Genomic DNA, 26,407 nt, shown 5'->3' with positions numbered 1-26,407 from the left:
TTTAGGTAAAGTCCCTCGTATACTTGTGTCTTGCTCCCTAAAGGTGTGTCACACACCAAGACTCCCCATCCCTACCCTCCTTCCCTCTCTCTGCTCTTCCTTCTCCCATCCACCTCCTCCTCTCTCTCTCTCTGCTCTCCCCTTCCCTCGCCCCCCTGGGTAACTAGGTCATTAATTATCCTCGTATCAAAATTGAGTACATAGGATTCATGCTTCTCCATTCTTGTGATGCTTTGCTAAGAATACTGTGTTCCACTTCCATCCAGGTTAATACAAAGGATGCAAGGTCTCCATCTTTTTTAAAGGCTGAATAGTATTCCATGGTATACATATACCACAGCTTGTTAATCCATTCCTGGGTTGGTGGGCATTTCGGCTGTTTCCACATTTTGGCGATTGTAAATTGAGCTGCGATGAACAGTCTAGTGCAAGTGTCCTTATGATAAAAGGATTCTTTTCCTTTTGGGTAGGTGCCCAGTAATGGGATTGCAGGATCAAATGGGAGGTCTAGCTTGAGTTTTTTGAAGAGTACTTCATTTTTTATTAAATGAAAAAAATAATGTGTAGGGGTATATTGCATTTTGTTTGTCCATTTGTCTTTTGGTGGACATCTGAGTTTCTGTCTTCTGGCTCTTATGAATAATAGGTTTTAAAAATTCACGTACAAGTTCTCGTATGTGTCGCAGCCCCTAGTGACCCCTATGGCCCTGGACTCGGTCGCCGCAGGAAGGAACCAGGTGTGACGCGGATTAGAAGTACAAGCTTGCAGGAGGCGGGCTGACCTTGCTTGCAGGGTAGCCCCGAGCAACCTCCGCAGTAGCCCACACAGCACAAGACAGGTGAGGGGGGTGTTAGACAATGACTGCGTACCTAAGGATCGCCATGGGCTCGGGCTCTTTCTCCACAAGGAGCACCTGTGGACGAACCGTCCGAGGGTCTGTCCCCAGCTGCAGATCATCCTGCTCAGAGGACACCACCTGGCTCTTGGTGTCCTCTATACGTATGGACATACATGTCTTCATTTCTCCTGGATACATGCCTAGGAATCGAATGGCTGGGTCATATGGTAACTCCATGTTTGAGCATTTGAGTAACTACTTTTCCACTATTTATATTACCACTGGAACAGCATGCCTATTTACAGATAGACAGAGCCTGGCATTTATATTTATTTATTTATTTATTTATTTATAACCTAGCATTTATTGTGACTCAGTTTCCCCAGGCTCAGGAAAGACCCCTGGGGCAGATGGAGTCTTACATACCTCTGTGTTGCATGCAGCCGAGGACTGTATACCCATATTCACTGGGCTAAAGCTTTGGAGGACATGCTGCTTTTAGGGAAGACAAGAACAAAGCCCAGGCTGTTCCAGTAAGTTCTTCCCTAACTCAAGATACTGTATTCCCTCGGAAAGATGAGAACAAGGCCTGGGAGCTTTCAGGCAGTTCTTTTCTATTTCAGGGTATTCATGCCATCACATTCTACAGTTAATCTTGAGGACTACAAGCAAGAAGGGGTGGAGAACTGAGTTGGTCCAGGGCTACCCAGAGAATTGTCCTGTACTTGCTGACACTTGTTACTGACTTTTTTGGCTTTAGCCATCCTGTTGGGTGTGTGAAGTGGTTTACTAAGTGTTTTCATTTGCATTTTCTTGGTAACTAATCATGTTGAGCATTTTCATGTTCTTATTGGCCATTTGTTTCTATTTTGGAGAAATGTCTATTTAGATATTTTGGTTTTTAAATTGGGTTGCCTTTTTATTATTAATTATAAATTTTTTTTTTTTTTGTAGAGACAGAGTTTCATTTTATTGCCCTCAGTAGAGTGCTGTGGTGTCACATGGCTCACAGCAATCTCCAACTCCTAGGCTTAGGTGATTCTCCTGCCTCAGCCTCCTGAGTAGCTGGGACTACAGGCGCTCGCCACAATGCCTGGCTATTTTTTTGTTGCAGTTTGGCCGGGGCTGGGTTTGAACCCGCCACCCTCGGCATATGGGGCCGGCGCCCTACTCACTGAGCCACAGGCGCCACCCACTTATAAATGTTTTTATTATATTCTGAATATGAGTCCCTTATTAGATACATGATTTGCAAATATTTCCCCCCAGTTTGTGAGTTGTCTTTCCACTTTTTCTTTTGAGACAGAGTCTTACTCTGTTGTTCAGGCTAGGGTTCTGTGGTGTCAGCCTAACTTAGAGAAACCTCAAACTCCTGGGTTCAAGTGATCCTCCTGTCTCAGCCTCTTGAGTAGTTGACCATAATGCCAAGCTATTTTTTTTTTCTTCTACTTTTAGTAGAGATGGGGTATTGCTCTTGCTCAGGGTGATGTCAAACACTTGAACTCAAGGGATCCTCCCACTTTGGCCTCCCGGAGTGGTGGGATTACAGGTGCAACCCACTGCGCCCACCTGTCTTTCCACTTTCTTGATGGTGTCCTTTGATGGATAAAAGTTTTACATTTTATTTTATTTTACCTTTTAGAGATGGGGTCTCACTGTGTTGTCTAGGTCAGAGCCTCAAATTCCTAGGCTTAAGCAATCCTCTTGCCTTAACTCCCGAGTAGGCAGGACTATAGGCATGTGCCACCACATTGCCAAGGTTGATCTCAGCTGATCCTCCTGGCCTTAAATGATCTACCACATCAGCTGTTGAAAATTCAGGAATTATAGGCATGAACCACCATGCCCAGCTTTCTAGTGATTTTATTTTATTGTTTTTGAACTCTAATATTTCCATTGGTTCTTAAAAAATTTTTTTTTTTTGAGATGGAGTCTATGTCACCCTCAGTAAAGTGCTGTTGTGTCACAGGTCACAGCAACCTCAAACTCACTTAAGTGATTCTCTTGCCTCAAATAGCTAGGACTACAGGTGCCCGCCACAACATCTGGCTATTTTTTTGTTGCAGTTGTTTAGCTGGCCTGGGCCGGGTTTGAACCCACCACCCTTGGTGTATGTGGCTGGTGCTATAACCACTGTGCTACAGGACCTGAGCCTCTTAAAAAAATTTAAGTGATTTTTATCTCTGTTAAATCCAGCATCTGGGTACTCCCATAGGCTCTCTTTTTTCCTAGTGTTTGAGTTGTACTTTCTGTGTTTGTTTTTGTTTTTTATTGTTTCTGCATGCCTGGTAATTTTTTTCTTGCAAACAGGACATTTTAAGATTACATATTGTGGTGATTCTGGGTGCTGGTCCTCCTGTGGGGACTTGTTATGTGGCTGTTGGTTGACTGGCTACGTTATTTTAATGAAGTGTGCTTCTTCACTATCATGTTATACCCCTGATGTTTTTCCCCAGGGAGGTGCTGTTCGGGGCATGCCACAGCCACCTCGGGATGACAGTGGCACAGGTAGGGGTCTCGTGTACTTATTACTTGATCAATCCCAGCAGTAAAACTCCACCAATTGGTCCCATTGATCTGTTACTTTCAACAATACCCTGGGGGATAAATTCTTCTACAAACTAGCTTAGTGGACTTGTGGTCACTGGATTAATTTCTGAGGTCAGTGTTTGTATTCATGCCAACCCGGGAAGGGCTTCTCTCAGCTGTCTCCCAGTTTTTCCCACGAACTAACTGACCTGGAGTCTAGGCTGTATCTTCATTAGATCCAGGAATCTCCTTTCAATTGCTTTTCACCACAGGTTTCACTTTTTTTAGAACACCTTTAGGTTTAAAACTTGGCCATATACTTCCCTCCCTTTCTTTCTTTTTGAACAGCTCAATACAGGTAATGCTATGTATTTTTGCAAATGAAGTCAGTTCCAGAAATTTCATAGACTTTCTTGATTGGGTTGCTGTATATTCTTAGGACCATTTCCAAAGGTTTTAAATCAGGAGTGTCCAACATTTTGTCTTCTCTGGGCCACATTGAAAGAATTGTCCTGGGCCACACACAAACATGTTAAATATGCAAATACTCATGAAAGCTGATGGGCAAAAAAATATCTGTGTATAATTTCTGTTTTATCCCATACCACAGACAATGGAAAAAGTCCTCATTTAATTATGCAGCAGCCTGTTCAGAGTCCTTTAAAATAGTTGGGCAGGTCCCAAGTTTGTGATCACTAATATAGAATATGTATATATCTAAGTAATAAAACATCTTTTTAAAAATGCTTTTTGTTATAAAAGTAAAAGAAAATTGGGTAACATAAGACTAGTGTGGTATTTGACTTTGTATTTCAGAAACTAATGTATCAGTATCTGGTTTGGTGGAAGTAGTTGCAATTCTCAGTGAATGCTAAAGGTGCTCATCAGATAATTTGGTTCTAATTTTACTCTTAATATATTTCATTTTTGAAAATAGTTGCCTGCCAATGTAGGTGCTGCCAAAAAGCCATGATTGTGAAGTGAGAGGTATTTGTCTCTGGGAAGATAGGCCCTATAAAAGTCTAGTAAAGTTGAATGTCAGATTCAGCTGAATGCATTAATTGAATGCAGCTCTATGCATTCCATTGGAAAATAGGTAACATGTTTTTGTCAACTGAAAATGGAGTCCCAAACGCACTAAAATATTATTTTCCCCAAATCTTGAAATTTATTTTCAAATTCTGATATTAAATCTAAAACCAAGACTGCTGAATAGTTTTTTTCTATTCACAGGACTGTGTTTAACCAACAGGGTGGAAATGCATAAAATTGTTTGCCTTAACTTGAGCTTGTGGTAGTTTCAGTTTCATTTGGAACACTGTTATGGTTTACTTATTTTATGTTTATTTTTTTTTTTTTGAGACAGTCTCATTATGTTGCTCTCGGTACAGTGCTATGGTGTCATAGCTCACAGCAACCTCAAACTCTTGGGCTTAATTGATCCTCTTGCCTCAGCCTCCCGAGTAGCTGGGACTACAGGCGCCCAACATTATGCACCTCAGCCGTTTGTTGGGCTGCAGCTGTCATTGTTGTTTAATAGCCCTGGCTGTAAGCCAGTTTTCATCATTAAGTTCTGGCACAAATTTGGTTTTTGATACCATAAGATGTTTTTTGAAATCATAAAATCTTTTCTGCATTTGATCTCAGCTTAGCTATTTTCCCAAAAGTCAGTGTGTCACTGTAGTCAGCATTAATACTTTTAAGGAATTCCTGGAATTGACCATGATTCAGTCCTTTGGCCCATATAAAATTCACAGTCTTGGTGATGATTTGTATGACATTATCCATTTTTGAAGCTTTTGTGCATAAATTTTCATCCTTTTTTTTTTTTTTTTTGAGGTTGCCTCGGGCAACCTCAAACTCCTGGGCTCACGCAATCCTCTTGCCTCAGCCTCCCAAATAGCTGGGACTACAGATGCCCGCCATAACGCTCAGATTTTTTTTTTTTTTGTAGAGACAGAGTCTCACTTCATGGCCCTCGGTAGAGTGCCATGTCATCACACAGCTCACAGCAACCTCCAACTCCTGGGCTGAAGCGATTCTCTCGCTTCAGCCTCCCGAGTAGCTGGGACTACAGGCGCCCACCACAACGCCCAGCTATTTTTTGGGTTGCAGTTTAGCCAGGGCTGGGTTTGAACCCGCCACCCTCAGTATATGGGGCCGGCGCCCCACGCCCAGATATTTTTAGAGATGAGGTCTTGGTGTATCTTAGGCTGGTCTTGAACTGGCGAGCACAGGCCATCCAACCCACCTCCACCTCCCAGAATGCTAGGATTACAGGTGTGCACCACCGTGCCTGGCCTATAAATTTTCTTTTCTTTTTTTTTTTTTTTTCTTTTTTTGACTGTCAAGCTATCACCCTGGATAGAGTGCTGTGGTGTCATAGCTCACAGCAACCTCCAACTCGGCTCAAGTGATCCTCTTGCCTCAGTTTTTCTATTTTTCTAAAACGGGGTCTTGTTTTTTGCTTAGGCTAGTTTTAAACTCATGAGCTCAAGCAATCCACCCTCCTCAGCCTCCGAGGTATAAATTTTCTTGACGTACTCTGCAGTGATATTTCATCAAACATGAGTGTTGGGTGGCAATTGCATTGTTTTCTGTTAATTTTACAAATCTCTCTCTTACCTGCCATCATTAGGGCACTATCAGTAACTATACCAGATATGTTGACAGTGGACAAAGAAAATGGCTTTGACTTTTTTTTTTTACTGCTTCATGTAACTCTTAGTTTAGTCTTTTAAGGGCACTAAGAAGCCATTTCTTCAGTGGCATTATATTTGTCATCAGTGCCTCTGATAAAAATGGCAAGCTGAGCTGTATGTAGCATCAGTGCTATCATCCATGGCCAAAGCATAAAATTTAAAATTAGTAATTTTATTCTCCAAACTTTTTTCCATAGATTTTCTAATTTCTTAAATCCTGGCTATAATTTTATGAATATCCCCCTGTTTTTCAGGGCAAATTATATTTTGGCACACTTTCTACACATTGCTTAATAAACTCATCATCAGTAAATGGTTTTGATTTTTTTTGCAATTAAATATGCTACAGCATAACTAGCTTTTGGCTTGTACAGTGGAATCTGAGTTACAACTTTAAAAAATGTTTTTTTGGGAAGACAGGTTCTTTTTCAGTTCTGCTGTTTTTGTCCTTAGGACACGGTTCTTCTTAGTATTGAATTTGACAGGGTGTTCTTTATATAATGCCTTTCAAACAGCTTCTCTACAAATCAAGCAGAGCGCCTTACTATTTGTCTCGACAGAAAAGTAGTCATCTGTCCATTTTTCATCAACCAATCTTCTCTTATTTGTAATTTTTCCTCTTGAGACATAGAAGCCATGCTCAGATTTAAAAAATAGTAGTCAAGGGACTATATTTTCTTTGATTATGAAAATTAATTGACAGGGAAATAGAAAGCAAGGTTTGGATCATTTCACTGATGTGGGGCAAGTTGGCTGGCTGATTGTAAAGCACCATGGGCGATGTACGAGGTGTTCCCAAGGTGTGGAAGGACCCTTAATAATAAAAAAGAATGCTTACCTGACTTCTAAATGGTATTAAGTGCCTTAACATTGCAGTAGTAGGTTGAAATATTATTGATAATCACTGCCTTGCCAAGTCACTATGAGCCTGTATAATGCCTGATGGGGTCAATTTGGCTGCACTTGGGAGATAACACACTGGAAGCTGTACACTGCTTTAAACATGGGTGGGTATAAATAGCGAGAGCACATAAATGTTTATTTTATATGAAATTGTGATGCAGTGCTGTTCATGCTCGAGACCTGGGCATGAACAATTGAGTTCCACCAAAAACTTATAAAAAATCCTCAGAAAAAGTATATGGTTTTGTGTTGGACCACACATCCTGGGCTGTGTGTGGCCTAAAGGCCACTGGTTGGACACCCCTACTTTAAATGCTCTAGTTTTTAAAATAATTTTCACCAGTTTCACTTGGGAGCAGATGAGTAAAGCTTCTCATACGGTCTGTCATGTTGGAAATGGGTCTCTCTGATAAGATTTTATGTCTTAGCAAGGATCAGAATCACGTATCTTGTGTATTTTGTATACTCCAGTGTACTTGCTTTGGATCTACTGAAATTACAATTGATCAGTCTCATGTATTGGGTGAGATACCACATCAGAGGTCTTGGATTTAAATTCTAGTTCTTGAACTTGGCAGTAATGTGACTTTGGAAAAGCCACTTTAACTCCGCTAAGAATTTATGTTCTCCATTTTGAGTGGGATACTCCAGACCTCACAAGGTTGTTGTGAGGATAGAATGGAATAATCCATGAGCAAAAGTCCTTAGAAAAGGGCTTGTCAGATTTTAAGTGTTCCATAAATGTTAGTGATAGTTCTTGTTCACTAACAGTGTATAAACATGAAGATATAACACACATGGAACCTGAAAAAACTAATCACCCACAAATGTTCAAATACTCTATTTGATAACTGCATCAAAACTTACTGATTAATCAGAACTACTTTGAGATACCATCTAACTCCAGTAAGATTAGCCCATATCACAAAATCCCAAGACCAGAGATGTTGGCATGGATGTGGAGAAAAGGGAACACTTCTACACCGCTGGCGGGAATGCAAATTAATACATTTCTTTTGGAAAGATGTTTGGAGAACACTCAGAGATCTAAAAATAGATCTGTCATTCAATCCTATAACTCCTCTACTAGGTATATACCCAGAAGACCAAAAATCATATTGTAACAAAGATATTTGTACCAGAATGTTTATTGCAGCCCAATTCACAATTGCTAAGTCATGGAAAAAGCCCAAGTGCCCATTGATCCACCAATGGATTAATTGTGGTATATGTACACCATGGAATATTATGCAGCTTTAAAGAAAGATGGAGACTTTACCTCTTTCCTGTTTAAATGGATGGAGCTGGAACCTATTCTTCTTAGTAAAGTATCTCAAGAATGGAAGAAAAAGTATCTAATGTACTCAGCCCTACTATGAAACTAATTTATGGCTTTCACATGAAAGCTATAACCCAGTTATAACCTAAGCATATGGGGAAGGGGATGAGGGAGGGGGGACGTGGGCAGAGGGAGGGTGATTGGTGGGATTACACCTGCGGTGCATCTTACAAGGGTACATGTGAAACTTAGTAAATGTAGAATATAAATGTCTTAACACGATAACTAAGAAAATGCCAGGAAGGCTACATTAACCAGTGTGATGATAATGTGTCATATGGTCTATAAAACCAGTGTATGGTGCCCCTCAATCGCATTTATGTACACAGCTATGATTTAATAATAAAAAAACTTACAGATTGAAATTTTAAGCTGACATACTGTAATTTGAAAATTCATTACCTTTTGCCTATTTCTCCCCCAAAGTGTCACACGTTTTGTATTTTTTTTTAATTTTTTTCAAAATTATGTTTATATTAAATGATTAAGTCAAATATTTATGTAATAATTGATACAAGAAATTGTTGATTCCATTTTAAACATAAAAAAGAAAAACAATAAATGAAGGATAATATTAAAACCAAGAAAGCTATAAGGTACTTGTTGAAATATTCCATACATAATTTTTTTTTTTTTTTTTTATTGGGGATTCATTGAGGGTACAATAAGCCAGGTTACACTGATTGCAATTGTTAGGTAAAGTCCCTCTTGCAATCATGTCTTGCCCCCATAAAGTGTGACACACACCAAGGCCCCACCCCCCTCCCTCCGTCCCTCTTTCTGCTTCCCCCCCATAACCATAATTGTCAATAATTGTCCTCATATCAAAATTGAGTACATAGGATTCATGCTTCTCCATTCTTGTGATGCTTTACTAAGAATAATGTCTTCCACGTCCATCCAGGTTAATACGAAGGATGTAAAGTCTCCATTTTTTTTAATGGCTGAATAGTATTCCATGGTATACATATACCACAGCTTGTTAATCCATTCCTGGGTTGGTGGGCATTTAGGTTGTTTCCACATTTTGGCGATTGTAAATTGAGCTGCAATAAACAGTCTAGTACAAGTGTCCTTATGATAAAAGGATTTTTTTCCTTCTGGGTAGATGCCCAGTAATGGGACTGCAGGATCAAATGGGAGGTCTAGCTTGAGTGCTTTGAGGTTTCTCCATACTTCCTTCCAGAAAGGTTGTACTAGTTTGCAGTCCCACCAGCAGTGTAAAAGTGTTCCCTTCTCTCCACATCCACGCCAGCATCTGCAGTTTTGAGATTTTGTGATGTGGGCCATTCTCACTGGGGTTAGATGATATCTCAGGGTTGTTTTGATTTGCATTTCTCTAATATATAGAGATGATGAACATTTTTTCATGTGGTAGCCATTCGTCTATCGTCTTTAGAGAAAGTTCTATTCATGTCTCTTGCCCATTGATCTATGGGATTGTTGGCTTTTTTCATGTGGATTAATTTGAGTTCTCTATAGATCCTAGTTATCAAGCTTTTGTCTGATTGAAAATATGCAAATATCCTTTCCCATTGTGTAGGTTGTCTCTTTGCTTTGGTTATTGTCTCCTTAGCTGTACAGAAGCTTTTCAGTTTAATGAAGTCCCATTTGTTTATTTTTGTTGTTGTTGCAATTGCCATGGCAGACTTCTTCATGAAGTCTTTCCCCAGGCCAATATCTTCCAGTGTTTTTCCTATGCTTTCTTGGAGGATTTTTATTGTTTCATGCCTTAAGTTTAAGTCCTTTATCCATCTTGAATCAATTTTTGTGAGTGGGGAAAGGTGTGGGTCCAGTTTCAGTCTTTCACATGTAGACATCCAGTTCTCCCAACACCATTTATTGAATAGGGAGTCTTTCCCCCAAGGTATGTTCTTGTTTGGTTTATCAAAGATTAGGTGATTGTAAAATGTTAGTTTCATTTCTTGGTTTTCAATTCGATTCCAAGTGTCTATGTCTCTGTTTTTGTGCCAGTACCATGCTGTCTTGAGCACTATGGCTTTGTAATACAGACTAAAATCTGGTATGCTGATGCCCCCAGCTTTATTTTTGTGACAGAGAACTTGCCTTAGCTATACGGGGTTTTTTCCGGTTCCATACAAAATGCAGAATCATTTTTTCCAAATCTTGAAAGTACAATGTTGGTATTTTGATAGAAATGGCATTGAATAGGTAGATTGCTTTGGGAAGTATAGACATTTTAACAATGTTGATTCTTCCCATCCATGAGCATGGTATGTTCTTCCATTTGTTAATATCCTCTGCTATTTCCTTTCTGAGGATTTCATAATTTTCTTTATAGAGGTCCTTCACCTCCTTCGTTAGGTATACTCCTAGGTATTTCATTTTCTTTGAAACTATGGTGAAGGGAGTTGTGTCCTTAATTAGCTTCTCATCTTGACTGTTATTGGTGTACACAAAGGCTACTGACTTGTGGACATTGATTTTATATCCTGAAACATTACTGTATTTTTTGATGACTTCTAGGAGTCTTGTGGTTGAGTCTTTGGGGTTCTCTAAGTATAAGATCATGTCGTCAGCAAAGAGGGAGAGTTTGACCTCCTCTGCTCCCATTTGGATTCCCTTTATTTCCTTGTCTTGCCTAATTGTATTGGCTAGAACTTCCAGCACTACGTAAAGGTGACAGAGGACAACTTTGTCTGGTTCCAGTTCTAAGAAGAAAAGCTTTGAGTTTTACTCCATTCAGTAAAATACTGGCTGTGGGTTTGTCATAGATAGCTTCAATCAGTTTCAGAAATGTGCCACCTATGCCTATACTCTTCAGTGTTCTAATTAGAAAAGGATGCTGGATTTTATCAAATGCTTTTTCTGCATCTATTGAGAGCATCATGTGATCTTTATTTTTGCCTCTGTTAATATGGTGGATAACGTTTATAGACTTGCGTATGTTAAACCAGCCTTGCATCCCTGGGATGAAGCCTACTTGATCATGATGAATGACTTTTTTGATGATAAGCTGCAATCTATTGTGTAGGATTTTGTTCAGAATTTTTGCGTCTATATTCATGAGTGAGATTGGTCTGAAATTCTCCTTTTTGGTGGGTCTTTTCCTGTTTGGTATCAGGGTGATGTTTCCTTCATAGAATGTGTTGGGGAAGATTCCTTCTTCCTCAATTTTTTGGAATAATTTCTGCAGTACAGGAATAAGCTCTTCCTTGAAGGTTTGATAGAATTCTGGAGTGAAGCCATCTGGACCAGGGCATTTTTTGGTTGGAAGCTTTTTTATTGTTTCTTTGATCTCAGTGCTTGAAATTGGTCTGTTCAGGAGCTCTATTTCTTCCTGGCTGAGTCTAGGGAGAGGGTGTGATTCCAAATATTGATCCATTTCTTTCACATTGTCAAATATCTGGGCATAGAGTTTCTGGTAGTATTCAGAGATGATCTCTTGTATCTCTGTGGGATCAGTTGTTATTTCCCCTTTATCATTTCTGATTGAGGTTCCTAGAGATTTTACTTTTCTATTCCTCATTAGTCTGGCCAATGGTTTATCTATTTTATTTATTTTTTCAAAAAACCAACTCCTTGTTTCATTAATTTTCTGAATGATTCTTTTGTTTTCAATTTCATTGATCTCTGATTTGATTTTGGATATTTCTTTTCTTCTACTGAGTTTAGGCTTAGATTGTTCTTCTTTTTCCAATGCCATAATATCTCTTGTGAGATTGTTGATGTGCTCTCCTTCTGTTTTTCGAATGTAGGCATCTAAAGCGATGAATTTTCCTCTCAAAACTGCTTTTGCAGTATCTCACAGGTTTTGGTAGCTTGTGTCTTCATTGTTGTTATGCTCAAGGAAGTTAATGATTTCCTGTTTTATTTCTTCCTGCACCCATCTGTTATTCAACAGAAGATTGTTTAATTTCCATGCCTTTGTGTGGGGTCCAGCATTTTTGTTACAGTTGAGTTCCACCCTTAGTGCCTTATGGTCTGAGAAGATACAAGGTAAAATTTCAATTCTTTTGATTCTGTTGATATTTGTTTTGTGTCCCAGGATAATGATCAATTTTGGAGAATGTTCCATGGGGTGATGAGAAGAATGTATTCTTTATCTTCGGGATGGAGTGTTCTATATGCGTCTATCAAGCACAGTTGTTCTAGGGTCTCATTTAAATCTCTTATATCTTTGTTTAATTTCTGTTTAGAGGATCTGTCCAGCTCTGTAAGAGGAGTGTTAAAGTCCCTTGTTATTATGGTATTATCAGATATAATATTGCTCAGACTGAGTCAGGTCTGTTTCAAGAATCTGGGAGTATTTAAATTGGGTGCATAAATATTTAGAATTGAAATGTCTTCTTGTTGTATTTTTCCCATAACCAATATAAAGTGACCATCTTTGCCTTTTTTGACTTTAGTTGCTTTAAATCCACATGTATCTGAAAATAAGATTGCAACTCCTCTTTTCTTCTGAATTCCATTTGCCTGAAAAATTGTCTTCCAACCCTTGACTCGGAGCTTTAATTTGTCTTTTGAAGCCAGGTGTGTTTCTTGCAGACAGCAAATGAATGGCTTGTGTTTTTTAATCCAGTCAACCAATCTATGTCTCTTGATTCATGATATTTTTAATGTAGCTACTGTGTAGGTTTAGCCAGACATGTATCTACCTAGCTATTACTGTGGTTTCTGCTTATAAGGTTGTTCGGAACAGTAGGTTGGCATGAAATTCATTTTAGGGGTTTACTTTAAAACCTAATGTATTTTTACACAGACATCACTATATAGTTGCAATATCTTTACTTCCTTAAATACCTTTACCTTGATCGCTTAGCATTTTCATGCACAAATAGAATAAAACCCCCATTGTCTATTTGGGATACATAGATCCCTTTCTTTTATCGTGAAGTACAGGAGTGGGTTTACTGCTGGGCAGAGCTACCTTGACTGCAGTGTTCTTTAGGGGTGCTTCCTGGTCCTCTGGGGAATCGCTAGTCAGCCAGGGCACTGTATGGCCCTTCTAACCAAGCACCTATTTTCTCTGGGTATGCCTGTGTCAAGTTGCCTGACCCACAGGGGACCTGATGGGATGAGGAAAGAGGAGAGCGTTAGGGTTCATCTACCTTTTTTTTGAGACAGAGCCTCAAGCTGTCGCCCTGGGTAGAGTGCTGTGGCATCACAGCTCACAGTAACCTCCAACTCCTGGGCTCAAGCGATTCTCCTGTCTCCATTTCCCAAGTAGCTGGGACTACAGGCGCCTGCCACAACACCTGGCTGTTTTGGGGTTGTAGCCGTCATTGTTGTTTGGCAACAACAATGGATTTGAACCTGCCAGCTCAGGTGTATGTGGCTGGCGCCTTAGCGGCTTGAGCTACAGTCGCCAAGCCATCTACCTGTTTTTTTTTTGACTGGTGCTGAAGGATCATCTAGAAGCTGTCCAGTGAGCTCTCTCTTTGGGTCAGGAGCCTTTTTGTGTTCAGAAGGCAGCACATCTCTCACATGTTGTGGGTGCTGTTCTCCATCTAAAGACACCCATTCCCTGTGTTTTGGGCATCCTTTGTGATTTCTCAGCCATATGAGGTTCTGCTTCTGGTTTTCTGTAATAGCTATGTAGTTGATTTATTTGTTTAGTCTTTTATGTGTTCTTGGAGTGGAAAGAGAAGATTGCAGTCTGTCATCTGGAGTTCAAAAAGTAATGAACAGTTTTTATTTGAAATAAATTTGAAATATTCAAATTATTTTATTTGAATAAATAAACCAAAGTTCAGAATGATTCTCCTTTTGGTTACCCTTTGATGAAGGATTTCCCTTTAACCCAATAGGAGACACGTTTGGTACTGTATTTGACAAGGCACTTGAGGAATGAGTTTGAGGAGTAAATGTGTTCAGGTTTTTTTGGCAGGGGAGTGGGTGCTCAGAGGCATTTTCTCAAAATTAAGACCTATACTATATTTTTTTCTAGGTAGCAGAGGTAGCAGTTCTGCAGCGACCCTCAGTACAGAGAGCTGCATTATGCCCAGTTCTAAGCTGAGCACTGGGGCGCACAGCTGCTTTCACTCCACAAAGGCACATACGGGTTGTTGTAGCTGAGATCACATGGCCAACAAATCTAAAATATTTTCTGTCTGGCTTTTTGGGGGCGAGCACAAAGGATGAGCCTTGATTTTCCTGAGCATGAAGGCTGCTTGGTGCAGAAGAAAGGAAGATGTGGACTTTGGGATGTGGAGAGTAGATGGAGAGGCAGAGAGCCTCGTGCCTTCATGAGTTTGTTTTTGTTTGAGAGTTGTCAAATTATCTTCTTCCATAGACTCCCGCACCCCACTGAGAATTAACCTGCTTTCCTTACCACTTACCTCATGCACTGCTTCTAGTCAGGTACCTCTTTATTGATTACCAGCATGTAAGTACCGAACACTGTCTAATGCTGTCTTTTCTGTTCTGTCTTGAGTCTCTTTGGTATCCTTCCCCTCCAATTATAAATACAGATTGAAGTCTGATTTCATTTCCTTCCTTTCCTCTTAAAGATAACTGCTATCTTGACATTGGTGTTTATCATTCCCTTGCTTTTTCACGGTGCTTCATTGTGTATACCCGCCCCGAACAGTGACTACTGTCTCGTCTGTTGTGTGATTTTTCTTTAAGTGCTATGCTGTGCTTCTGCAGCTTGCTCTTCTGGCTCAGAAGTATAATTGTGACCATTCAGCTCTGGTTCTTTGAATCACCCTTGAGTCTGGCATTCTAGTAAATGGACATATCATCACTTATTAATCTCTTCTCTTTATTGTTTTTAATAGACAGAGTCCTGCTCTGTCACCTTAGGTAGAGTGCAGTGGTGTCATGGTAAATCACTGCAGCCAGCCTCAAACTCTTTGAGCTTAAGAAATCATCCTGCCTCAGCCTCCTGATTAGCTGGGACTACAGGTGTGTACTATGACGCCTAGCTAATCTTTCTGTTTTTAGTAGAGACGGGGTCTTGCTGTTGCTTAGGCTGGTCTTGAACTGAGCTCAAGTGATCCTCCCACCTTGCCTGGCTATATCTTCTTGATTGGCTCCCCCACCCCTTAAGCTGATCTTTGATTTTTCTTTTTCAACATAGGTAATATCATTTCTAAACATACAATTGAGTACCTCTGGGAGTAAGCCTTACCTTTTAAAGAACTCACAATGTAGGTGGATTAGGAGTATAATTATAGAATTATGATATGCTATAATGAATAAGCAAAATTCTAAAGAAGTGCAGGAGGAGCAGTTAATTTCTTGGGAGATGTTTAAAAAATGTTATAAAGTGAGTGACATTTGATCTGAGTCTAGAGTCAGAAAAATCAGTAAGATCTCAGGAAGTAAGTGTTGGTAGGGAGGAAGAAGAAGGGATTCTGAAAGAAGCAGCGTTATGCAAAGGCATTGCGAGATGAAAGCATTTTCCAGGAACTTCGGAGCATTGTGTCAGGACCCTCAGGAGACTAGTAAAGGTCCAAGACCTTGGTTACCACCTGTTGCGGGAATCATGGGAAAAGTTAGGCAAGATTAAGACATTTGTGTTTTAGAAGAAAACTATAGTGTAGAAGATGAAGTGGAGATTAGGGAGTCTCCGTAATGGTGGCTGTGATCTTTAGGTGAGACATGGTAACTTCATGTTGTTCGTGGTAGTGAGTGCAAGAAGATTAAGTGGGGAGATTGATTGCAGTGACGGGGCTTACTGATAATGGGTCATGAGGAAAGGTACTCCAAGGACTTCCGCGATTTCTCCCTTGGACCACTGAATGATACGGGAATTTGATAAACATCCTCCACATTGTCAAATTAACCTATTTTAGAAACCAACCACTTTCTACAGATGGAAATATCTGTGTCAGTTTACTTTAAGAAATAAAATAACTTCTTATCTTATAATTTAAAGATTACTCGAAGTGTTTTATTTCCAGTTAAAAAACAAAACACAGGATCATACTGAGCTTAGTTATCTGTCATTTTTAGACCTGAAAATAATCAGACTGCTATTAACCGTCTCTTCCTCATAGTCAAAGGAGTGCAGTGGTGTCAAGATTCCCGTTGATGCCAGTAAACCTAATCCCAATGATGTGGAGTTTGATAATCTTTATTTGGATATGAATGGAATCATCCATCCCTGTACTCATCCTGAAGATAAGTACGTAACCTATTTTTGTCACTGATATTGCAAATCAAAGAGGAAATACTATGTTATATTACATTGTTTGCTTGTTATTATAGACCAGCACCAAAAAATGAAGATGAAATGATGGTTGCAATTTTTGAGTACATTGACAGACTTTTCAATATTGTAAGACCAAGACGACTTCTCTACATGGCAATAGACGGAGTGGTAAGTGCTAAAGTAGTTAACTTAGAAGCTTCCATTTTGGATTTTGCTGTGTTCTCAGTGTCTAGTTGATACTAGTGAATTTAACAATGAAAACTTCATCATTCATTCGAATGTCTTTTAGTGACTGGTGCCAGGTACTGTGAAATTCTGGGGACATTTATTGGGGACTGCCCTTGCTTTTGAAGGGCTTACTGTCCAAGGGAGGGAGGCATAAATAAATGGGCAGGCTTGGTTACGTGCAGGTTTTTTAGGCACTAGATAACAATGGAAAGTGCTGAGGGAGAGCCAGTGCTGCTGAAGGAGTTAGCACATAGAGAGGAGTGGACTTTTGTCCCATTTCTTTTACTATGAAGAATAATTGGAGATTGGTGGGTACTGGTGGGGGGTGGGGGCTCTAAATTTATTTAGCCATATGCAAGTAGATTTTCTTTCTTTTAGGTTTAGTACATCCCAGTGGCTAATGGAATGATTTTGAAAATCCAGAGAACTTTGAATCCAAGATTAACTTCTCTGTGAGGTTCTTTTTACTCAATGAAAAATCTTAGCTGCCTGATAACTTGCTGAACTGCAGTTAGACTGGAATAAAATAATAAAGTGAACAGGAATATGTCTCCTTTAAAGCATATTCCAATTTACATTCAGCTAAATTTTCATTTTACTCCAGTGTGCCCTTACTGCTAGCTCAATTTATAAAATATTTGCATGTTTATATGTGTGTGTATATGTGCATGTGTATACACATTTTTATGTATAAATGTAGATCATGGAACTTGGTAGTTGAGGGGCTACATTAGATGGCCTCATGTTATGGGAAAGGGAACTGTTGAAAGAGAATATAAGAAACTTGTATTTACATGTACACAGGATATTTCAGAGTTCCTTCCAACCCAAACTCAGCTCGGTAACTTCCAAAATCTTAACAGTCCAGTTCACTTTATTCAGGCTTAGTCTGTGATTTAAACTGCATTTAGTTTGAACACATTTAAAGTACTTTTAAAGTACTTATTAGTTAGAATCATTTAAAGTACTTCTGGTTAAAACATTGCTCCTTTCCTAACTGCTGTCCTTTTTTAAAAGACAGTGATAATTATGAACCTTATTGTGGGAAAAATACAAAATAGAAGTGTACTGAGCTCCTGCAGGTCAAGAAGAAGTAGTGGTTTCTTTTTTTCTTGATATTTGTTTTTAATTTCAGAATATTACAGGGAGAATTAGTTTTTCTGTTGCTTTTGTGGGACATTGTGAATCCCATTTGGAGATCATCCTTCCTTTTAGGCATGGATATAGGGAAGGTCTTCCTGATCCTGGTTTTATTGTGATTACTAATCAAATACTTACTAGATCTTTAAGTAAAGTGAGTTTTTTTGGTTGGGGCTTGGAAGCATTGTAAGCCAGGGAAATTGGCATTAGACCATGGGCCGATGAAGTGCTGGGGCTTCGTAGGATTTTTGTCCATTTGATATGTTACTCACCTTAGTGAGCTCAGCTTTTAGGTTCTTGGTCTGTGTTTAAGGTCTCAGGATCCATTGTCTGTCATGAAAGAATTATTCGAGATTTTACTTAATTTTCTTCCATTTTATTATACTACTATTATAAGAATGACTGGTTCAAAATAATGTACAGATTTATTTGTGAATATTTTTATTAGTATCACGTGAATATGAAATACATGTTTTCAGGCACCACGTGCTAAAATGAACCAGCAGCGTTCAAGGCGGTTCAGAGCATCAAAAGAAGGAATGGAGGCAGCCCTCGAGAAGCAGCGAGTCAGGGAGGAGATACTGGCAAAAGGTAAGGAATATACATTTTAAAGTTGGACATTTAACAAGGTACATGGAGGGGCAACTTTTTCTTACAAGTGAGGGAAGTTTTTAATTTAATAAGGATCCCAGAGTATCTGAGGAAAATGTAAGTTCACTGTTGAGGAAAAATTAGCCATTAACCCATTTATACCTTGCATCTCATTATTGGAACGTTAGTGACGTGGGAGTCATTGCCAAGGTCTGATTTTTCACACATCTTCCTCCCCCCCTGAGATTACGTGTTACTATGTGGTGCACAGAGTTAAGTCACTGCTGCAGACACTGGTGTTCTGGGAGCTTGTCAAAAAGTCAGGCAAAAAATTCAAAATTTCAGCCTCTGGCATAAATGGGTTAATAAACTTGTTCATTTTGAGACTCTACAGTAAAAGGAAAACTTGAGAGTAAAAGGAAGGAATGCTGAAAAGGGAGAGCAGATTGTCAGCCCCTCCCAGGGTGAGTGTGGCTCTACAGCTAATGTTTATGTATCTGTAAAACAGAATAGGAGTGCTTCTCTGTGGGGACTGTGAGAAAGCTACGATTCTGGAAACATTTATCTGAAATCAGTCTTGGCTTGCTTATGCTTCCCCTGGAAACTCAGAGGCCCATCTGAGAAGGCCAGGAACGACCTAATCCGCATTATAGCTGGTTGCCAAATCTCTTGCACACTTGGAACACAGGTTGATGGAGTAGGCACTGTACTCAGGGTTCTCTCAATTTTGGGATGTTGAGGATGAGATGTGGTCATTTTTGCAGTTTCCCAAAGCCTTGGAAGTGCTAGTGGGTACAGGAGTTGATTAGAGGAGAAAGGTCAGAGGGTGCGGATGCAGACTGGCCGTCACCTGCCACATCTGTGTGGGAGATAGGGTAGGGTTTCTGGTGTTCTGCTACATGAGACAGTGTACTAAACCAGGAAAGCTGTAATTTATTGGCTCAAGAAAATTGCAATTTGCATTTGAAAAAAGGATGCCATAGTATGGTGAGCTCAGGCCTATATTTACAATAATTTTTAAGTTATTTTGATTTACCAGAAGATATATAAGTCTGGTTACTTTAGCCACAGCCTATACATATATATATATATATATATATTTTTTTTTTTTTTTTTAAGGAATTTTATTTTATTTTTTGGTCAGGGCTGGGTTTGAACCCACCACCTCTGGCATATGGGGCCAGTGCCCTGCCCCCTTTGAGCCACAGGCACTGTCCTAGCCACAGCTTATAATTAAGACTGTCACACCTATTTGTATTTAAAACACAGTGTTTTGATTTTAAGGATTCTTCTTTTTTGAAGATGCAGGAAATATTTTGAGAAGCAACTAATTAGTCATGTAGAGGAGAAATTAAGATTTTTTTTGTCCCGTTACCTGATAATTTCATTTTATTATCTTATAAAGGTAAGATAAGCTTAGCTTTTTAGTTTCATCTTTCTAAGGTGCCTTTACTTTAAGAACTCATATCAGAAATAAAACCCTTAACCTGTGTGTGTGTGGTTCCAGAGAAAGACTTTTAACAGTTTTTATATTTTTATGTAACAATGTAGTATCCTTTTGTGTACCATACCAATCTTGTTAAAACTTCATTTAAATGTGAAGGGAGCAATTTTTATTTTCCAAAAGGGGAACATTGTTCCTCAGGTGACATTTCTCTTTGTTTTGTGTTTGAGCTTTGTTGTTGTTCTGGCTTAATATTGAGTCATTTACCTTACTTTTTATGGGGAGAATGAAACATTGCCTCTTTTTTTTCTAGGTGGCTTTCTTCCTCCAGAAGAAATAAAAGAAAGATTTGACAGCAACTGTATTACGCCAGTAAGTAGACTCATATTTTGCTAGCTATTCCTAACTCTTAAATGATAGGTTAATTTATTTCCTTCTATCATTTTAGGGAACTGAGTTCATGGACAATCTTGCTAAATGTCTTCGCTATTACATAGCTGATCGTTTAAACAATGACCCTGGGTGGGAAAATTTGACAGTAAGTTTCACATTTTCATACTTCAAAAAGATTAGAGTGATCATTTGAAGCTGTACTTTGATAGGATTAATAACACTCATCCCTACCCCCTGCCTTACCCCTGCATAAAATGTTAGTTGACTGTCAGAAATGTCAGAGAAAAGCTTCTAGGGCTACTGGAAATGGGTTGCCTTGCATGGCCACATTTTAGATGGCTGAATTTTCTCTGAAGGCCAATTTTATCCTTTGACTATACTAGGAAGCCATAAAATGGGGTTCATAATTTAAAAAAACATATAGGCAAGTTATTTTTGAATGGAAATTGCTCTTACTAGATATCAAAATATAGCAAGATTAAAATTATGAGGCTGCCTTTATAAAATAGCCATGTTCTAATAATTGAGTAAAATTTAAATGAACTATTAATGTAATTTTATTGATAAGCTGTCTTTTATTGATTTTTGTCAGGGCATGTATGGTTTGGTGCTTTGTCCTTGGGAGATAGTGAAAATATTAGGAACTTATGAATTTATTAGTTTTGTAATGGCTAAGTGTGACCCAGATTTTTTTTTTTTTTTTGGTAGAGTCTCACTTTATCGCCTTTAGTAGAGTGCTGTGGTGTCACATAGCTCACAGCAACCCCCAACTCCTGGGCTTAGGCGATTCTCCTGCCTCAGCCTCCCGAGTAGCTGGGACTACAGGCGCCCGCCCATCTATTTTTTTTTTTTTTTTTTTTTTTTAAGTTTGGCCAGGGCTGGCCTTGAACCCACCACCCTTGGTATATGGGCCGGTGCCCTATTCACTGAGCCACAGGTGCCGCCTGACCCAGATGTTTTATTTTTTTCCATTCTATGTAATAAGTTAACACTTTATTCAGAAAATTTTCTAACTAATAACACTATCTTAATAGAATTATGTTAGTTTTTTCAAGATATTCAGTTCTTTTAATTATTGTGTCTATAGAAAATTGGGGATGAGCTGAAAGTGTTAAACACTTTTTTTACTAGGTTATTTTATCTGATGCTAGTGTTCCTGGTGAAGGAGAGCATAAAATTATGGATTACATTAGAAGACAAAGAGGTAAACCTTATAAATATTTTATTATATGTTCTATTAAAAAATGCCATTAAAATGCCATTGAATAGATAATATTTGGGAAGATGTGAAATAGTTAATATTTGGGAAGATGTGATATTCCTGTGGTATATACTATATTTAATATGTAATTTCCCCCTTCTTTAGCCCAGCCTAACCATGACCCAAATACTCATCATTGTTTATGTGGAGCAGATGGTGAGTTTCTTCTTTCGGATTTGCTTCTGTTAGATTAAATTATAGTAGGCTGCTATAGTAGGTTGTTGGTAATTATTACTAATGGTTTCCTGGGAATTCAAAAATGCCTTGCCTCTTTTATGTTTGAGAGAGTTGCTGTTTCATCAGTGATAGATAATCACTAGTCTTTAATTTTTTTTTTGTTTGTTTTTTACATTTTTCAGCCTTAATTTAACTAGAAAATTTCCCAAGGCCAGGCACGGTGGCTCACACCTTGTAATCCTAGCACTCTGGGAGGTCGAGGCGGGTGGATTGTTTGAGCTCATGAGTTCAAGACTATCTTAAGCAAGAGCGAGACCCTTTATCTACTAAAAATAGAAAATATTAGCTGGACCTGGTGGCAAATGCCTGTAGTCCTAGCTACTTGTGAGGCTGAGGCAAGAGGATTGCTTGAGCCTACGAGTTTGAGGTTGCTGTGAGCTATGACCCCGTGGCACTCTATCCCAGGTCATAGAGTAAAAACTCTGTCTCAAAAAAAATAAAGAAAAAGAAAAGAAAATTCCCCAAGTGTTTAATCCTGAGTGGTAGTCTGTGTCGTAGGTCCACATCTGTGGAGGGCTCTTGTTGATGGAGAACTGTAGGCTTCAGGGCGCTGCTGCCTCCGTCTGGGTGCTTATTGGGGCTTTTCTTTGTGTTGGTGTCTTGCACTCCTTTGGTTATGGAGCCTCTCGAAGTGCTCACTGTTCATGTTTTTCTCATTGTCAATTGATAGCTGATCTCATTATGCTTGGCCTTGCTACCCATGAACCCAACTTTACCATTATTAGAGAAGAATTCAAACCAAACAAACCCAAACCATGTGGTCTTTGTAATCAGTTTGGACATGAGGTCAAGGATTGTGAAGGTTTGCCAAGAGAAAAGAAGGGAAAGGTAAGACCTTTGAGATGGTAGTTGCCTCATTTTTTCTTTAAGTATTCTATTGTGGTAAAACATATGTAGCACAAAATATAACATTTTGATGATTTTTTAAAAGTATATAATTAACTAGCATTAAGTATTAAGTTGCCTCATCTTTAAAATGAATAAAGAGAAGGTTATGTTTGATAAAATTTTTTCCCTCTTTGCTCTGTTGCCCCTCACAGAGATGTATCGTTTAAAGTATTTTAAGATAAACGCGTGTTCAGAAGCATGCATGCACTGGTTCTTTCCACTTTGCTCTTTTCCTAGTGTAGCCTCTATCTATTTGAGGCTTAGCCCTAGTAGATAATACTGCCCATTGCATGTGATTTATTTGTAGAATTTACTTATGTCAAACGGTTACTCCTTGAAAGGAACTGCAGACTAAATTTGTTTAAAGCTTCTTGATACTATTAAGTTTGCTTGATACTTTTAAGTTTCTATGTATTTTTGGGTTAGTTGATTATATCCAGGCCCCTCTGTCTTAAGAATATGCTGCTTCTTTAAAAGATATTCTTGAGTGAAAAGGGCAGATTAAAGAATAAAATATGCTGTAGGGTTCAGATATGCAATACTATACAGACAGTATGCACGTTCTCTGTGTACACGTACCATACAGACAGTATGCACGTTCTCTGTGTACACGTACCATACAGACAGTATGCATGTTCTCTATGTACACGTACTCAGAGAGGAGGGGCTGGAGAGATATACATGTTCTCTACGTACACGTACTCAGAGAGGAGGGGCCGGAGAGATAAACGTGTTCTCTATGTACACGTACTCAGAGAGAAGGGGCCGGAGGGATATACATTAGTTTGGGTGTAGATTGGGATGGGCTTTGAAAAATGTAGTGCTTCTCAGAAAGCCACTGTTAACCAAGGACTAGGGTTGGGATAGGTTGGGGTGGGGACAGGTGGAAAAAAATATAATTTCATGTGGAAGTATATGATTTCAGATACCTGTGCACATAATGTTCACAAAGAGGGGACTGGAGGCATTTATATCAGAATACTAATGTGGGCTGGGTATAGGTTAGGGGTTGGCAAACTACAGTGCTCTAGCTTTAGCCCTTAAACTAAGAATAGTTTTTATATTTTTAAAGGATTGTAAAAACCAAAACAAAACATGAAAGAATATTCAGCAGAGACCCTGTGTGTTCCCCAAAGGCTGTTTACTATCTGGCCCTTTGCAGAAAATGTTTGCTGACCTCTGGTCTGGGTGTGATTAGGTTTAAAATAAAATTTTATTTTAAATGGCTTGGTAAGTTTTTTCTACTTAATACTGATAATATGAAAATGAATCTTTCTTTAGAAAAAGTATTAAAATTTGCTACGTTGAAAAAAATTACCAGGTTTAGAGTACGTGGTAATCTTCCCTCCCATTCTTACAGCACGATGAACTTGCGGATAGTCTTCCGTGTGCAGAAGGAGAGTTTATCTTTCTTCGTCTTAATGTTCTTCGTGAGGTATGAGCAGTGATCACTAGACTCAGCATCGTAAAGCAGGGAGCTGCAGACGGCTTTAATGGCAGCATTCCTTTTTGGTTGTAGTATTTGGAAAGAGAGCTCACCATGGCCAGCCTACCCTTCACATTTGATGTTGAGAGGAGCATTGATGACTGGGTCTTCATGTGCTTCTTTGTGGGAAATGACTTCCTTCCTCACTTACCATCCTTAGAGATTAGGTATGTGTGTTTGCATGGTTTTTCAAAGCAGTGTCGTAGCCTTCTTGACTTTACAGTGCCTGCTGGTCCTAATGCATAATGTTTGTCTCCTGGTGGCAGGGAAGGTGCAATTGACCGTTTGGTTAACATATACAAAAATGTGGTACACAAAACTGGGGTAAGTTAACTCTTGAATAATTTCAAAACACAACTATTTGCTTTTATAAGAAGATCATTTTACATGTATTTTATCACTTACAGGGTTACCTTACAGAAAGTGGTTATGTCAATCTGCAAAGAGTACAGATGATCATGTTAGCAGTTGGTGAAGTTGAGGATAGCATTTTTAAAAAGAGAAAGGATGATGAGGTAAAGTGTTTCTATTGCAGTAGCTAAATTGCCCCCGTCTCTAATAGGCTATGCTGATCCTGTGACTGTACTTCTAATCTCTTTGGGTGTGTTGTGATACCACTGATGTCACCCTGAGCAGGCAGTGCTTCGATCACTCTGTCAGGGTTATGATGCTTGCTGTGTGGAACTGTGTATTGCACACTCTTTGAGCTGCATTATAATTTTTTTCCTCTCTTCATGATCTTAATTAGGATGTAAAACCAAACACCCATCTAATATAGGGTACAAAGGAGGGTTCCAAGACTAGAGACTGAAGGGATTGAGCTAATGGCCACAATGTTTTATAGGCAGCAAGAAAGGTTAACACCTGAGAACTCAAACTCTAGGGGGAGGATGTAGGGGTCTGGGTTAAATTGTATCAGACAGTACAGAGGGATGATGGGAGAATGTGAGATCTCTGGAGGGTTGCAGCTCTTAAGCAAATGAAACAAAAAAAAAAAACCCAACAAAGCACTTGGAAATCGATTGCTTATGATGGGTGGGTGCTTAGGTGAAAAGTCCTGGTTTCTGGCTGAGGGAGTAAGGAGTTTGCTGGTGCCATTCTGTAAGGTCAGGCTCTGGTGTGGCATGGGTTGGGGTGGGGTGGGGACTTGGTGGTAATGGAGTTTCATTTTGGAGATGTTGAATTCAAGGTGCTACAGGACACCTGAGAAGAGAAAAATGCGTTAAGCGATTGAGTAGAGGTGAGGAAAGTTCAGGGCAGAAGTCTTTGAAAAATGATTTGAGAACCATTAACTGATTGATGGGAGGTACTTGAAGCCATGAGTGTGAGTTTGAATTTCCTGGGAGCTTGTGTGAAGTGAAAGTGCCTCCAGCAGAAGCAGCCCAGGGAAGACAGGCATTTAAAGAGAAGGAGGGCTCTAGCCTGCTGCCTGAGGGTCCGAGTGAACCAAGCAGGCACCTAGTCTGGTTGGCCCTGCGGAGCTGTTGGGAGAGGAGGGCCGCAGCCCGGAGGCAGAGAGGGTTGGAGGCTGATTATAAGGGATGGCAATGGAGGCCAGCAGTGAGCAAAATGAGCAGATGTAGCTTCTTAGAAACAAAGTCAGGGAAATGAGTTCGGAAACTGATCTTACAAAAAGTATATGACTCTTTTAAGCAAAGAACAACACAATAATATTGCTGCTGTGTTACATGATCTCCCAGTAGATTATTAAACTTGTCATTGAATTGGACAAGATTTTCTGTTTTCTTCAATTTTTGTGTATTATATCCAAAGATCTCTTATTTTTATAACTTTGGGCATCATTTTATGTTACATAGTTGCCTGTAAGTGTTCTTTCTAAAAGCCTTCAGTACTTGGTAATCTTTTCTGTGATGGCAGGTGTTTTCACATATAAAATTCAAGCTACAGAACTAGCTTTGTCCGTGGGTATCAAGGTCTACCAAAACAGCTATTTTTAACTAAATTTTCAACCACTGTGGTTGCTTCACTTAATCTGCTCCCATTTACACCCACCTAACAAAAAACTATAGTACTGTGTATTACGTGGTATTAAAACCTTGTGTTAGAACAGTTTTTTTTTAAATGTCTTTAGCAGACTACCATTAAATGTTGGTGATAAGTTGGCATTAGATGAGGAAGTATGGAATTTTATAGATACCATAGTGTTATAGGTTTAATTAATACAGTTTCCAGCTGACCTGGTAGAGGGGGCATTTTAAAGCTTTGAGGTTTTTATGGTATCCTCGAAGTCTTATGTTGCCCTTCAGCATGGTTAGGCATCAAGGGCAACTCTCAGAAATCCAGT

The 26,407-nt window shown here is 39.2% G+C and overlaps 1 protein-coding gene across 1 annotated transcript in view; it reads left to right on the top strand.

The window, feature by feature from the left end:
* XRN2 (5'-3' exoribonuclease 2) overlaps nt 1-26,407 on the top strand; it is a 101,650-nt gene that overhangs the window by 13,037 nt on the left and 62,206 nt on the right. The window contains exons 2-13 of the mRNA XM_053573594.1: nt 16,280-16,407; nt 16,491-16,602; nt 18,282-18,393; nt 20,151-20,209; nt 20,286-20,375; nt 21,362-21,434; nt 21,597-21,647; nt 22,399-22,556; nt 23,977-24,051; nt 24,136-24,269; nt 24,369-24,426; nt 24,510-24,617. Coding sequence (XP_053429569.1) covers nt 16,280-16,407; nt 16,491-16,602; nt 18,282-18,393; nt 20,151-20,209; nt 20,286-20,375; nt 21,362-21,434; nt 21,597-21,647; nt 22,399-22,556; nt 23,977-24,051; nt 24,136-24,269; nt 24,369-24,426; nt 24,510-24,617 — 1,158 coding nt within the window. The remainder of the gene's footprint in view (nt 1-16,279; nt 16,408-16,490; nt 16,603-18,281; nt 18,394-20,150; nt 20,210-20,285; nt 20,376-21,361; nt 21,435-21,596; nt 21,648-22,398; nt 22,557-23,976; nt 24,052-24,135; nt 24,270-24,368; nt 24,427-24,509; nt 24,618-26,407) is intronic.

This window comes from Nycticebus coucang, chromosome 21 (assembly GCF_027406575.1).
Source record: "Nycticebus coucang isolate mNycCou1 chromosome 21, mNycCou1.pri, whole genome shotgun sequence".
NCBI classification, from domain to species: domain Eukaryota; kingdom Metazoa; phylum Chordata; class Mammalia; order Primates; family Lorisidae; genus Nycticebus; species Nycticebus coucang.
The sequence above is the reverse complement of the archived record's forward strand: the minus strand, read 5'-3'. Positions and strand labels throughout refer to the sequence as shown.